Source organism: Eucyclogobius newberryi, unplaced genomic scaffold, assembly GCF_026437365.1.
Source record: "Eucyclogobius newberryi isolate DKJ021-1_F unplaced genomic scaffold, fEucNew1.0.hap1 SCAF_1, whole genome shotgun sequence".
Taxonomy (NCBI): domain Eukaryota; kingdom Metazoa; phylum Chordata; class Actinopteri; order Gobiiformes; family Gobiidae; genus Eucyclogobius; species Eucyclogobius newberryi.
The window spans coordinates 1285145-1298644 of NW_027315723.1; the positions used below are offsets into that span (position 1 = coordinate 1285145).

Consider the following 13500-nt stretch of genomic DNA (forward strand, 5'->3'; position numbering starts at 1 on the left):
TTTGCGTCAACACGCCGCAGATCCTGCACTGACTCGTTTCTCGGATTTATTTTACTTTATTTAGCGTTATTTAATATTATTTGACAGTTTGTCACATAAAACGCGTCTGTTTGCGCTGCATTAAAGTCAAAGGTGAGAAAAGTGTCGCTTTTATCTTCACTTTGTGCCACGTTTGGTTTAAAGTCTTTTATAATATTATTATAATATGTTATATTATTATATGACTCTTTTAGTAGAAGCTGGAGTAAATATGAATCCCAGTTTTACGCCGGTGGAAGATAAAAGCTGAAAATGACAAAGTAACGTTTACACTTACACTTAAATAATTAAAGTTATTGTTTGTCATGGATAAGATTGACTTGTTCAGTAACTGTGGTTGAATTACATCTGTTTATGTCTGAACAGAACATTATGTCACTTATTTGTCAAACTGGAAAAATTGGAAAACACAAAAATGTTTCATAAAACCTCAGATGTTCTTCTCGTACTCAGATGTTCTTCTCATGCTCAGATGTTCCTCGTGCTCAGATGTTCTTCTCGTGCTCAGATGTTCTTCTCATGCTCAGATGTTCTTCTCATGCTCAGATGTTCTTCTCGTACTCAGATGTTCTTCTCGTGCTCAGATGTTCCTCTCGTGCTCAGATGTTCTTCTCGTGCTCAGATGTTCTTCTCGTGCTCAGATGTTCCTCTCGTGCTCAGATGTTCTTCTCGTGCTCAGATGTTCTTCTCGTGCTCAGATGTTCTTCTCGTGCTCAGATGTTCCTCTCGTGCTCAGATGTTCTTCTCGTGCTCAGATGTTCCTCTCGTGCTCAGATGTTCCTCTCGTGCTCAGATGTTCCTCGTGCTCAGATGTTCTTCTCGTGCTCAGATGTTCCTCTCGTGCTCAGATGTTCCTCGTGCTCAGATGTTCTTCTCATGCTCAGATGTTCTTCTCATGCTCAGATGTTCCTCGTGCTCAGATGTTCTTCTCGTGCTCAGATGTTCCTCTCGTGCTCAGATGTTCCTCGTGCTCAGATGTTCTTCTCGTGCTCAGATGTTCTTCTCGTGCTCAGATGTTCCTCTCGTGCTCAGATGTTCCTCTCGTGCTCAGATGTTCCTCTCGTGCTCAGATGTTCCTCTCATCCTCAGATGTTCTTCTCGTGCTCAGATGTTCCTCTCATCTTCAGATGTTCTTCTCATCCTCAGATGTTCTTCTCGTGCTCAGATGTTCCTCTCATCTTCAGATGTTCTTCTCATGCTCAGATGTTCCTCTCGTGCTCAGATGTTCTTCTCGTGCTCAGATGTTCTTCTCGTGCTCAGATGTTCCTCTCGTGCTCAGATGTTCTTCTCATGCTCAGATGTTCCTCTCGTGCTCAGATGTTCCTCTCGTGCTCAGATGTTCTTCTCGTGCTCAGATGTTCTTCTCATGCTCAGATGTTCTTCTCATGCTCAGATGTTCTTCTCGTACTCAGATGTTCTTCTCGTGCTCAGATGTTCCTCTCGTGCTCAGATGTTCTTCTCGTGCTCAGATGTTCCTCTCGTGCTCAGATGTTCTTCTCGTGCTCAGATGTTCTTCTCGTGCTCAGATGTTCTTCTCGTGCTCAGATGTTCCTCTCGTGCTCAGATGTTCTTCTCGTGCTCAGATGTTCCTCTCGTGCTCAGATGTTCCTCTCGTGCTCAGATGTTCCTCGTGCTCAGATGTTCTTCTCGTGCTCAGATGTTCCTCTCGTGCTCAGATGTTCCTCGTGCTCAGATGTTCTTCTCATGCTCAGATGTTCTTCTCATGCTCAGATGTTCCTCGTGCTCAGATGTTCTTCTCGTGCTCAGATGTTCCTCTCGTGCTCAGATGTTCCTCGTGCTCAGATGTTCTTCTCGTGCTCAGATGTTCTTCTCGTGCTCAGATGTTCCTCTCGTGCTCAGATGTTCCTCTCGTGCTCAGATGTTCCTCTCGTGCTCAGATGTTCCTCTCATCCTCAGATGTTCTTCTCGTGCTCAGATGTTCCTCTCATCTTCAGATGTTCTTCTCATCCTCAGATGTTCTTCTCGTGCTCAGATGTTCCTCTCATCTTCAGATGTTCTTCTCATGCTCAGATGTTCCTCTCGTGCTCAGATGTTCTTCTCGTGCTCAGATGTTCTTCTCGTGCTCAGATGTTCCTCTCGTGCTCAGATGTTCTTCTCATGCTCAGATGTTCCTCTCGTGCTCAGATGTTCCTCTCGTGCTCAGATGTTCTTCTCATGCTCAGATGTTCTTCTCAGATGCGCCCCCTGGAGCCTGTAGCGAAGCGTTTGCTGAAGGCGGTGATCGGGGTGGAGCTCCTTGGAGTGTTCGGAGCGTACGGTCTGTTCCACTGGATGAACTCCAGCCAAGGTCCGACGACACCTTTCACTAAAGTCTTGACCCGTGAAACCCTGACCGGTGAAACCCCGACCCGTGAAACCCCTGACCTGTGAAACCTCTGACCCGTGAAACCCCTGACCTGTGAAACCCCTGACCCGTGAAACCTCTGACCCGTCAAACCTCTGACCCGTCAAACCCTGACCTGTGAAACCTCTGACCTGTCAAACCTCTGACCCGTGAAACCCTGACCGGTGAAACCTCTGACCCGTCAAACCTCTGACCCGTCAAACCCTGACCTGTCAAACCTCTGACCTGTCAAACCTCTGACCTGTCAAACCTCTGACCTGTCAAACCTCTGACCCGTGAAACCCCTGACCTGTCAAACCTCTGACCCGTGAAACCCCTGACCTGTGAAACCTCTGACCTGTCAAACCTCTGACCCGTGAAACCCCTGACCTGTGAAACCTCTGACCTGTGAAACCTGACCTGTGAAACCTCTGACCTGTGAAACCCCTGACCTGTGAAACCTCTGACCTGTGAAACCCCTGACCTGTGAAACCTCTGACCTGTGAAACCTGACCTGTGAAACCTCTGACCTGTGAAACCCCTGACCTGTGAAACCTCTGACCTGTGAAACCTGACCTGTGAAACCTCTGACCTGTGAAACCTCTGACCTGTCAAACCTCTGACCTGTGAAACCTCTGACCTGTGAAACCTCTGACCTGTGAAACCTCTGACCCGAGTGTTTTCTGTCACAGACTTCAGAGGCAAAGTGAACCGGAACTTTCCTTCAGTCTTAGAAGGTGAGTCCTGTGTCTGTGTGAGGGGCGTGGCTAAAGCTAGTGTGTGTGTGTGTGAGGGGCGTGGCTAAAGCTAGTGTGGGTGTGAGGGGCGTGGCTAAAGCTAGTGTGTGTGTGTGTGTGTGTGAGGGGCGTGGCTAAAGCTAGTGTGGGTGTGAGTGAGGGGCGTGGCTAAAGCTAGAGTGTGTGTGTGGGGCGTGGCTAAAGCTAGTGTGTGTGTGTGTGTGTGTGAGGGGCGTGGCTAAAGCTAGTGTGGGTGTGAGTGAGGGGCGTGGCTAAAGCTAGAGTGTGTGTGTGGGGCGTGGCTAAAGCTAGTGTGTGTGTGTGTGTGTGTGAGGGGCGTGGCTAAAGCTAGTGTGGGTGTGAGTGAGGGGCGTGGCTAAAGCTAGTGTGGGTGTGAGGGGCGTGGCTAAAGCTAGTGTGGGTGTGAGGGGCGTGGCTAAAGCTAGTGTGGGTGTGAGTGAGGGGCGTGGCTAAAGCTAGTGTGGGTGTGAGGGGCGTGGCTAAAGCTAGTGTGTGTGTGTGTGTGTGAGGGGCGTGGCTAAAGCTAGTGTGGGTGTGAGTGAGGGGCGTGGCTAAAGCTAGTGTGTGGGTGTGAGGGGCGTGGCTAAAGCTAGTGTGGGTGTGAGTGAGGGGCGTGGCTAAAGCTAGTGTGGGTGTGAGGGGCGTGGCTAAAGCTAGTGTGGGTGTGAGGGGCGTGGCTAAAGCTAGTGTGTGTGGGTGTGAGGGGCGTGGCTAAAGCTAGTGTGTGTGTGTGTGTGAGGGGCGTGGCTAAAGCTAGTGTGTGTGTGTGTGAGGGGCGTGGCTAAAGCCTCTACTCTGCGTTTGAACCTCTTTATGTCATGCTAATGCTAATGCTAGACGCATTATGACCTGGAAATTGGGGAAACCTGTGTTTCTAAAGTGTTTTGTCCCAGAGCTAACGGCTAACACACGTTAGCTTAAATATAAAACACACAAACTTGATCAAAGTTCATAGAATGTTTTGTAACAGGTGAGTTCAGTTTATGCAGTTATTCTAACATTATTGTATGTTAGCTTTAGCATTAGCACGTCTCCAGGTGAAGTGTTTACACGGGACATAAAGATCATGTGACATCACTCTGACTTCATTAACAACTCGGCTTATTCAGAATAAATGGAACAGGAAGTGGAGCTCCACGTTTTTAAAGGAACAAGTCGCTTGGTTTATTAACACAAATCAACATTTGTACAAAACGTCAAACTCCCTCTGATTGGTCGCTTGTGTCGTTGCAGTGTATTATCTGTCCAATGAGTGGGCAGGAGTCTACGGCATCAGAGAGAGCGACCGCGAGGCCTGGACCAAACAGTGACCGGGGGCGGGGCCCGGGGGCGGGGCCAGCACATACAGGGTTTGTGTGAGGAACATTGTTACAATTATTTCCAAATCTGAGCCGTCGTTCATCCAGAGCTTTTAAATCGAGTCACCTCCTCTCTCCTCCTGAAGAACCTCCTCCCTTCTCCTGAACCTGCTCTCCTCCTGAAGAACCTCCTCTCCTCCTGAAGAACCTCCTCTCTCCTCCTGAAGAACCTCCTCCCTTCTCCTGAACCTCCTCTCCTCCTGAAGAACCTCCTCTCCTCCTGAAGAACCTCCTCTCCTCCTGAAGAACCTCCTCTCCTCCTGAAGAACCTCCTCTCCTCCTGAAGAACCTCCTCTCTCCTCCTGAAGAACCTCCTCCCTTCTCCTGAACCTGCTCTCCTCCTGAAGAACCTGCTCTCCTCCTGAAGAACCTCCTCTCTCCTCCTGAAGAACCTCCTCTCCTCCTGAAGAACCTCCTCCCTTCTCCTGAACCTGCTCTCCTCCTGAAGAACCTCCTCTCCTCCTGAAGAACCTCCTCTCCTCCTGAAGAACCTCCTCTCCTCCTGAAGAACCTCCTCTCCTCCTGAAGAACCTCCTCCCTTCTCCTGAACCTGCTCTCCTCCTGAAGAACCTGCTCTCCTCCTGAAGAACCTCCTCTCCTCCTGAAGAACCTCCTCTCCTCCTGAAGAACCTCCTCTCCTCCTGAAGAACCTCCTCTCCTGAAGAACCTCCTCTCCTCCTGAAGAACCTCCTCTCCTCCTGAAGAACCTCCTCTCTCCTCCTGAAGAACCTCCTCCCTTCTCCTCTCTCCTCCTGAAGGAGAGGAGGTTCTCCTCTCTCCTCCTGAAGAACCTCCTCGCCCTCAGAGGAAACGGCTGTTGTGATTTTGGACGTTACAAAAATAAAATGAATTGAATTCAGGCCCTTTAATCTCAGAATAATATTTTAATATTGATTAAAGTGACATGTTCTGCTCAAGACTCTGGCCCCGCCTCCTCCCCTCCTCACTCCTGAGGAGAGGAGGAGACACGGTGAGGAGAGGAGGAGACACAGTGAGGAGAGGAGGAGACACAGGGAGGAGAGGAGGTGAGGAGGAGGACAGAGAGCGTCAAACAGGTTCTTCAATGATTTTTTTTGTAGTAAAAATGTTTGTTTTAAGTATAGATGTTTTAAAGAGTCTGTTTGTTTACACAAACTTCACTTCCTCTTCTTGGTGATGCACTTCCTGTTTCCTGTGCTGAAGCGAGCGAGCAGCTTCCTCTTCCTCTGAAACGTGCTCTTCTTCTTCCTCAGAGTTTTGGCGTCGCGGTCGTGGATCCAGTCGTCGCGCTGACACTCCCACTTCAGCTGCTTCACACCTGCACAGGACCAGCACTGTGTTCAAGCTGACAGGATGCTAACAGCATGCTAACATGCTATTAGCATGTTAACAGGCCTTAGCAATGTCTAAGTATTTATGTAGATTTTATTTTTTACAAAAGTTGAATATTTGTCATTAAAGTGTTGTTCACCTGCTTTGTCTGAGTTCCTCAGGGCGTTCAGTCCAACACTGTCGTATTTAGAGCCAGAGTTTTCATCCAACAGAGATCCAAACTGAGCAAGACAAGAGACATGAGAACCAGGTCTGAACCAGGTCTGAACCGGGTATAAGTTCTCACCTCTTCCGCTGATGCAAACACGGTTGAATCGCTCTTTTTCTTCTTTTTTGCTGCTTTTGAGCCTGAAATGTTTGTGATTTAAACGTCATCATCACAAGATTCAAAGTCGGACGTAGAAAGAGTCAAACGAACCTGAAGCTGCAGAGAAGTCCAGCTGTTTACGCTTGTTTCTCTTCAGCGGCTGAAGCTCCTTTTCCTCCTCTGAGTCTGGAACAAACACATGACATCGTTTTGTCGAACAAATTAAACCTGAAATAAAAGAACTCACCTGCGACATCATCGTCTTCCTCCAGCTCCGGCACTTAACACACAAGTCACAATTAGATCTTTAACCTGTTTCCATCCGCCTCTTTGGACCTGTGCACACTGGTCAGACCTGTGCACACTGGTCAGACCTGTGCACACTGGTCAGACCTGTGCACACTGGTCAGACCTGTGCACACTGGTCAGACCTGTGCACACTGGTCAGAGAGGATCTTATGTTCCACATGTGAGTGTGATGCATCATTAGAAAGCTTAGGCCTTCTAGTTTCTGCAGATGTGCACATGTCACACTGTCAGGGCTTCAGAACTTACACTACAGAAGCACAAACATGAACAAAACATCCTTTTTCTCTCGCCTGAATATTGTCCATTTGTAATGGTCCTGAGCATGACATTGTGTTTATGCTGTTCACTGCACATGCTGTTGTCATGACAACAACTGTGTCAAGTTTCAGATCTCTACAACAGGCATTTTGGTGCTTTGACCTTTTTGTATCAAAAAGTATATTCAGAACAAGTGATCCAAATATGTGCCAAACTGTTTTATTACAATTTTAGCTCCTCTATGATCATAAAACATACATTTAGATGTTTTGTAGGCCACTAATACCTATTATAACTGCTAAAAACAATATGTGAAAATATGAGTTTACCCATGAATTTCCCATAGAGGTGAAAAAAAATATATATATATATATTTTATTTTTGTATTGGTATAATAATACATATATCTAACAAAATGCGCGTCCAAAAGAATTAATAAAATCACAAAACGTGATGCGTAAAATCTAGTCGCCTCCTGCCGAAAAATCTAGACTCTGACCGTCTTTACGCACGAGAATAGAGAAGATTCTGTGAGAGGAAGTCCTAAGTCCCGCCCACCAATCTAAAGCTATTCTTATTGGCTAGAATAATGTCAATCAAAGTCTTCTACGTCACCGTACGCTCGAGCATTCTCAATGTAAACAGAGAAGTCTCGTGAGTCGGAAGCGGCGCATTTTTTTTTGCCATCGTGGATGTTCTCATTCTGTAGGAAACAGTCTGAAGAAAAGATCGATGTCAAACACCATGTTATAAGTCAAACAGGTCATTTGTTATGGACGGAGAAATGCGCCGGACGAGCCTTAATCCGGACCATCGTCAAAGAAGAAAAGTTTGTTTACCTGACAATATCTTGAAATCTGAAAACTTCAGGAAAAATACAAGTGGATATTGTTTTTCTGTGGTTCCTTACGGACAGACTGAGTACAAGGATGAACAGAATTAAAGACGTTTCGTCCATCATAAACAGCAAACAGGACATGCGTTTGTAAAAGTTGAGACTTTCTCACAAACTATTGGCAATTGCTTCTTGGGGCAAATTATTCAATGTAAATCAACGACATATTCGTTTTGTTGAGAAAATAAGCTTTAAAATGATGTATAACTTATGGTATTGACCACGGAAATAAAAGTGATGATGTAAGAGAACTTTTGTAATTTGGAAACTGCGCCAGCCACAGGTGGATGTAACAGGTTAAAGAGCTTTGGCCCCAGGTTTGGGTGTCTCTTTGAACTGGACCCGGGGCCCGACCCTGAGGAAACGACACAAACACTTCTCACCCTCTTCGTCTTCGTCATGTGGATCCATGAAGGCCCCGCCCTCTTCCTCAAACTCCTCCTCAAAGTCCTCCTCGTCCAGACTCAGCTCCACCTCCTCGTCGTCCAGGTCCAGGTCCGAGTCCTGGTCCAGGTCCGAGTCCTCCGAGTCGGCTTTGTTCTTCTGACGGCTCACGCTCCTGAGACACAGATTTAGAGCACATGGACTTTAAAAACACAGAGGAGCAGCACCTGGAGCACATTCATCTCGAGCCAATGAAATATGACGTTCATCTGGACCTCGTTTATGTCACAATGTGTCAAAGTTAAACTCCACGATCTGTGACTCACCCAGCGAAGTCCAGCTTGTCGTCCTTCAGCTGCGCGTAGCCCGAGTCTCCTTCACACACGTCTGAGGACCAGAGTGAAGGTTAAACCAACATCTCACACTGTGACATCATCAAGTCACCTTCAGGAGACCTCCAGGAGACCTCCAGGAGACTTTCAGGAGACCTCCAGGAGACCTCCAGGAGACCTCCAGGAGACCTCCAGGAGACTTTCAGGAGACTTTCAGGAGACCTCCAGGAGACCTCCAAGAGACCTCCAAGAGACCTCCAAGAGACCTCCAGACCTCCAAGAGACCTCCAAGAGACCTCCAAGAGACTTTCAGGAGACCTCTAGACCTCTGCCTTTGACCAAGACAGCGTGTGTGACCGCCGCGTGTGTGACCTCTGACCCAGGATCTTCTCAAACTCGTCGTCGTCCACGTCCTCGATGCTCTCCGTGTCTCCTTCAGGTCGAGGTCTGTGTTTCTGCGTCTCACGACGCTTCCTGAAGAACCTGCAGCGACAGAAGAAGAACGCTTTGGAATGAGCCTCGTTAGTCAAGTCACCATGGCAACGTTCAAACCACAAACACGCATGTTCTGGTCACGCTTCACACATGGGCCTCACAATGACCTCACAACGACCTCACAATGACCTCACACGTCCTCACAATGACCTCACAACGACCTCACAACGACCTCACACGTCCTCACAACGACCTCACACGTCCTCACAACGACCTCACACGTCCTCAATGACCTCACACGTCCTCAATGACCTCACACGTCCTCACAATGACCTCACACGTCCTCACAATGACCTCACACGTCCTCACAATGACCTCACACGTCCTCACACGTCCTCAATGACCTCACACGTCCTCACAATGACCTCACACGTCCTCAATGACCTCACACGTCCTCAATGACCTCACACGTCCTCAATGACCTCACACGTCCTCAATGACCTCACACGTCCTCAATGACCTCACACGTCCTCACAATGACCTCACGCGGCCTCACAATGACCTCACGCGTCCTCAATGACCTCACACGGCCTCACAATGACCTCACACGTCCTCACAATGACCTCACACGTCCTCACAATGACCTCACACGGCCTCACAATGACCTCACACGTCCTCAATGACCTCACACGTCCTCAATGACCTCACACGTCCTCAATGACCTCACACGTCCTCAATGACCTCACACGTCATCAATGACCTCACACGTCCTCACAATGACCTCACACGTCCTCACAATGACCTCACACGTCCTCACAATGACCTCACACGGCCTCACAATGACCTCACACGTCATCAATGACCTCACACGTCCTCACACGTCAATGACCTCACACGTCCTCAATGACCTCACACGGCCTCACAATGACCTCACACGGCCTCACAATGACCTCACACGGCCTCACAATGACCTCACACGTCCTCACAATGACCTCACACGTCATCAATGACCTCACACGTCCTCAATGACCTCACACGTCCTCACAATGACCTCACACGTCCTCACAATGACCTCACACGTCCTCAATGACCTCACACGTCCTCAATGACCTCACACGTCCTCACAATGACCTCACACGTCCTCAATGACCTCACACGTCCTCAATGACCTCACACGTCCTCACAATGACCTCACACGTCCTCAATGACCTCACACGTCCTCAGAATGACCTCACACGGCCTCACAATGACCTCACACGGCCTCACAATGACCTCACACGTCCTCACAATGACCTCACACGGCCTCACAATGACCTCACACGGCCTCACAATGACCTCACACGGCCTCACAATGACCTCACACGTCCTCAATGACCTCACACGTCCTCAATGACCTCACACGGCCTCACAATGACCTCACACGGCCTCACAATGACCTCACACGGCCTCACAATGACCTCACACGGCCTCACAATGACCTCACACGTCCTCACAATGACCTCACACGTCCTCACAATGACCTCACGCGTCCTCACAATGACCTCACGCGGCCTCACAATGACCTCACACGGCCTCACAATGACCTCACACGGCCTCACAATGACCTCACACGGCCTCACAATGACCTCACACGGCCTCACAATGACCTCACACGGCCTCACAATGACCTCACACGTCCTCACAATGACCTCACGCGGCCTCACAATGACCTCACGCGGCCTCACAATGACCTCACGCGTCCTCACAATGACCTCACGCGGCCTCACAATGACCTCACACGTCCTCACAATGACCTCACACGTCCTCACAATGACCTCACACGTCCTCACAATGACCTCACGCGGCCTCACAATGACCTCACGCGGCCTCACAATGACCTCACACGGCCTCACAATGACCTCACACGGCCTCACAATGACCTCACACGGCCTCACACGGCCTCACACGTCCTCACACGTCCTCACACGCTTCACTGTGTCTCACCGGTGGAAGAAGACCTGGTCCACGGGGATCTGGCTCTCGTCCTGGGAAACAAACTCCACACAGTTCACTGAAAAACACATGTGCACGTAACGTTTAGGCGTAACGTTTAGGCGTAACGTTTAGGCGTGACCTTTAGGCGTGACCTTTAGGCGTGATAGAAGAACACAAACACCACACGTATGAGACGCACCTGGAAGAGACGCTGCCGCTCTGGTTCTCTTCGGCTGCAGCACCGCGCTGTCCGTGTTCTCTGGAATCACAAGCACTTTACACACTCTTCAGAGGGTCAGGGGTCAGGGTCAGGCTAACCCCAACACTAACACGTCAAACTGAACGTGGAGTTAAAAAAGTGTCTCACGCTTTCCCTTGAGCTGTTTGGGGTTTCTGAAGACGAATCTGTCCAAAAACCGGATCAGAGTGAAATCCTGCAGCGGATCTCCAGAGTACGAGATACTGTCGCCCTGAAACAAGACCAGCTTTAGTCCTGCTTTAGTCCTGCTTTAGTCCTGCTTTAGTCCTGCTTTAGTCCTGCTTTAGTCCCGCTTTAGTCCCGCTTTAGTCCCGCTTTAGTCCCGCTTTAGTCCCGGTTTAGTCCCGCTTTAGTCCCGCTTTAGTCCCGCTTTAGTCCCGCTTTAGTCCCGCTTTAGTCCCGCTTTAGTCCCGCTTTAGTCCCGCTTTAGTCCCGCTTTAGTCCCGCTTTAGTCCCGGTTTAGTCCCGGTTTAGTCCCGCTTTAGTCCCGCTTTAGTCCCGCTTTAGACCCGCTTTAGTCCCGCTTTAGTCCCGCTTTAGTCCCGGTTTAGTCCCGGTTTAGTCCCGCTTTAGTCCCGCTTTAGTCCCGCTTTAGTCCCGCTTTAGTCCCGCTTTAGTCCCGCTTTAGTCCCGCTTTAGTCCTGTTTTACCTTCAGAATAGTTTTGGCGAACAGAGACACTGATGGATGAAAATGCGTCGAAAGCTGTGACATGAAAAACAAATTCAAAACATTAAAATTTTAAAATTCCTTTTTATCCGTGACCTTTGGCGCGCCGCGTGACCTTGGGCACGTTGCTCTGCAGTACTCTAGCCGCTCTGCAGTACTCTAGCCGCTCTGCAGTACTCTAGCCGCTCTGCAGTACTCTAGCCGCTCTGCAGTACTCTAGCCGCTCTGCAGTACTCTAGCCGCTCTGCAGTACTCTAGCCGCTCTGCAGTACTCTACCCGCTCTGCAGTACTCTAGCCGCTCTGCAGTACTCTAGCCGCTCTGCAGTACTCTAGCCGCTCTGCAGTACTCTAGCCGCTCTGCAGTACTCTAGCCGCTCTGCAGTACTCTACCCGCTCTGCAGTACTCTACCCGCTCTGCAGTACTCTAGCCGCTCTGCAGTACTCTAGCCGCTCTGCAGTACTCTAGCCGCTCTGCAGTACTCTAGCCGCTCTGCAGTACTCTAGCCGCTCTGCAGTACTCTACCCGCTCTGCAGTACTCTACCCGCTCTGCAGTACTCTACCCGCTCTGCAGTACTCTACCCGCTCTGCAGTACTCTAACCGCTCTGCAGTACTCTAGCCGCTCTGCAGTACTCTAGCCGCTCTGCAGTACTCTAGCCGCTCTGCAGTACTCTAGCCGCTCTGCAGTACTCTAGCCGCTCTGCAGTACTCTAGCCGCTCTGCAGTACTCTAGCCGCTCTGCAGTACTCTAGCCGCTCTGCAGTACTCTAGCCGCTCTGCAGTACTTTACCTGCTGCAGTTCCCAGAGTGACGAGTGGTCGGCTCCACAGAAGAGAGGGTTCCTGTGCAGAGGGTCGTACGACTGAGAGCGATTTCCTCCTGAAACACAGAGACACACAGAGACACACAGAGACACACACACAGACAGACAGACAGAGACACACACACAGACAGACAGACAGACAGAGACACACACACACACACACACACACACACAGAGACAGAGACACACACAGAGACACACACAGAGACACACAGAGACACACAGAGACACACACACACACACACACACACAGACAGAGACAGACAGACAGAGACACACACACACACACACACACACACACACACACAGAGACAGAGACACACACAGAGACAGAGACACACACAGAGACAGAGACACACACAGAGACAGAGACACACACAGAGACACACACAGAGACAGAGACGCACACAGAGACAGAGACACACACCGAGACAGAGACACACACAGAGACAGAGACACACACAGAGACACACACAGAGACAGAGACGCACACAGACACAGGTGAGAGTTGGGCGGGGCCGATGGGGCAGATTGGCAGCCTCGTCTCGTACCCTCCATGTTGTGGTGATGTACCCATGATGCACTGGGCTTGTTCTCCTGAGGCTGTGGTGCGTCCACAGAGCGCTCCTCCTGCTCCTCCTTCTGCTCCTCAGGCTCCTCAGGCTCCTCTTCAGGCTGGTCTTTAAACGTCTCCTCATCTCCGTCCTGAACACAGTGTAAAGGCTGTAGGTCTGACCTCCTGCAGGAGGTGTTCTCCTGCAGGAGGTGTTCTCCTGCAGGGGGTGTTCTCCTGCAGGAGGTGTTCTCCTGCAGGGGGTGTTCTCCTGCAGGCAGGGGGTGTTCTCCTGCAGGCAGGGGGTGTTCTCCTGCAGGCAGGGGGTGTTCTCCTGCAGGCAGGGGGTGTTCTCCTGCAGGAGGTGTTCTCCTGCAGGGGGTGTTCTCCTGCAGGGGGTGTTCTCCTGCAGGAGAACACCCCCTGCAGGAGGTGTTCTCCTGCAGGCAGGGGGTGTTCTCCTGCAGGCAGGGGGTGTTCTCCTGCAGGAGGT

The 13500-nt window shown here is 50.1% G+C and overlaps 3 protein-coding genes across 4 annotated transcripts in view; 2 read left to right on the top strand and 1 right to left on the bottom strand.

Moving 5' to 3' along the window:
- LOC140369645 (protein CEBPZOS-like) lies at positions 1-5556 on the top strand. The gene is made up of 4 exons (XM_072457087.1): positions 1-132; positions 2236-2347; positions 3076-3120; positions 4375-5556. Exons 2-4 carry the CDS (start codon positions 2236-2238, stop codon positions 4449-4451), a joined length of 234 nt encoding a protein of 77 aa, XP_072313188.1. The 5' UTR covers positions 1-132; the 3' UTR covers positions 4452-5556.
- xrn2 (5'-3' exoribonuclease 2) overlaps positions 1-13500 on the top strand; it is a 356508-nt gene that overhangs the window by 113240 nt on the left and 229768 nt on the right. The gene's annotated exons all lie outside the window — the stretch shown is intronic.
- The window catches only part of cebpz (CCAAT enhancer binding protein zeta), a 25964-nt gene continuing 17682 nt past the window's right edge, over positions 5219-13500 (bottom strand). The window contains exons 6-19 of one of the 2 annotated variants that reach the window (XM_072452670.1): positions 13006-13159; positions 12422-12510; positions 11614-11667; positions 11072-11174; positions 10904-10963; positions 10714-10780; positions 8675-8778; positions 8290-8350; positions 7963-8138; positions 6365-6397; positions 6229-6303; positions 6097-6158; positions 5950-6031; positions 5219-5796 (exon numbers count right to left, since the gene is read on the bottom strand). In XM_072452670.1, coding sequence (XP_072308771.1) covers positions 5636-5796; positions 5950-6031; positions 6097-6158; positions 6229-6303; positions 6365-6397; positions 7963-8138; positions 8290-8350; positions 8675-8778; positions 10714-10780; positions 10904-10963; positions 11072-11174; positions 11614-11667; positions 12422-12510; positions 13006-13159 — 1281 coding nt within the window. In that variant the 3' untranslated portion in view covers positions 5219-5635. The remainder of the gene's footprint in view (positions 5797-5949; positions 6032-6096; positions 6159-6228; positions 6304-6364; positions 6398-7962; positions 8139-8289; positions 8351-8674; positions 8779-10713; positions 10781-10903; positions 10964-11071; positions 11175-11613; positions 11668-12421; positions 12511-13005; positions 13160-13500) is intronic. The other variant, XM_072453067.1, reaches the window with a different exon arrangement.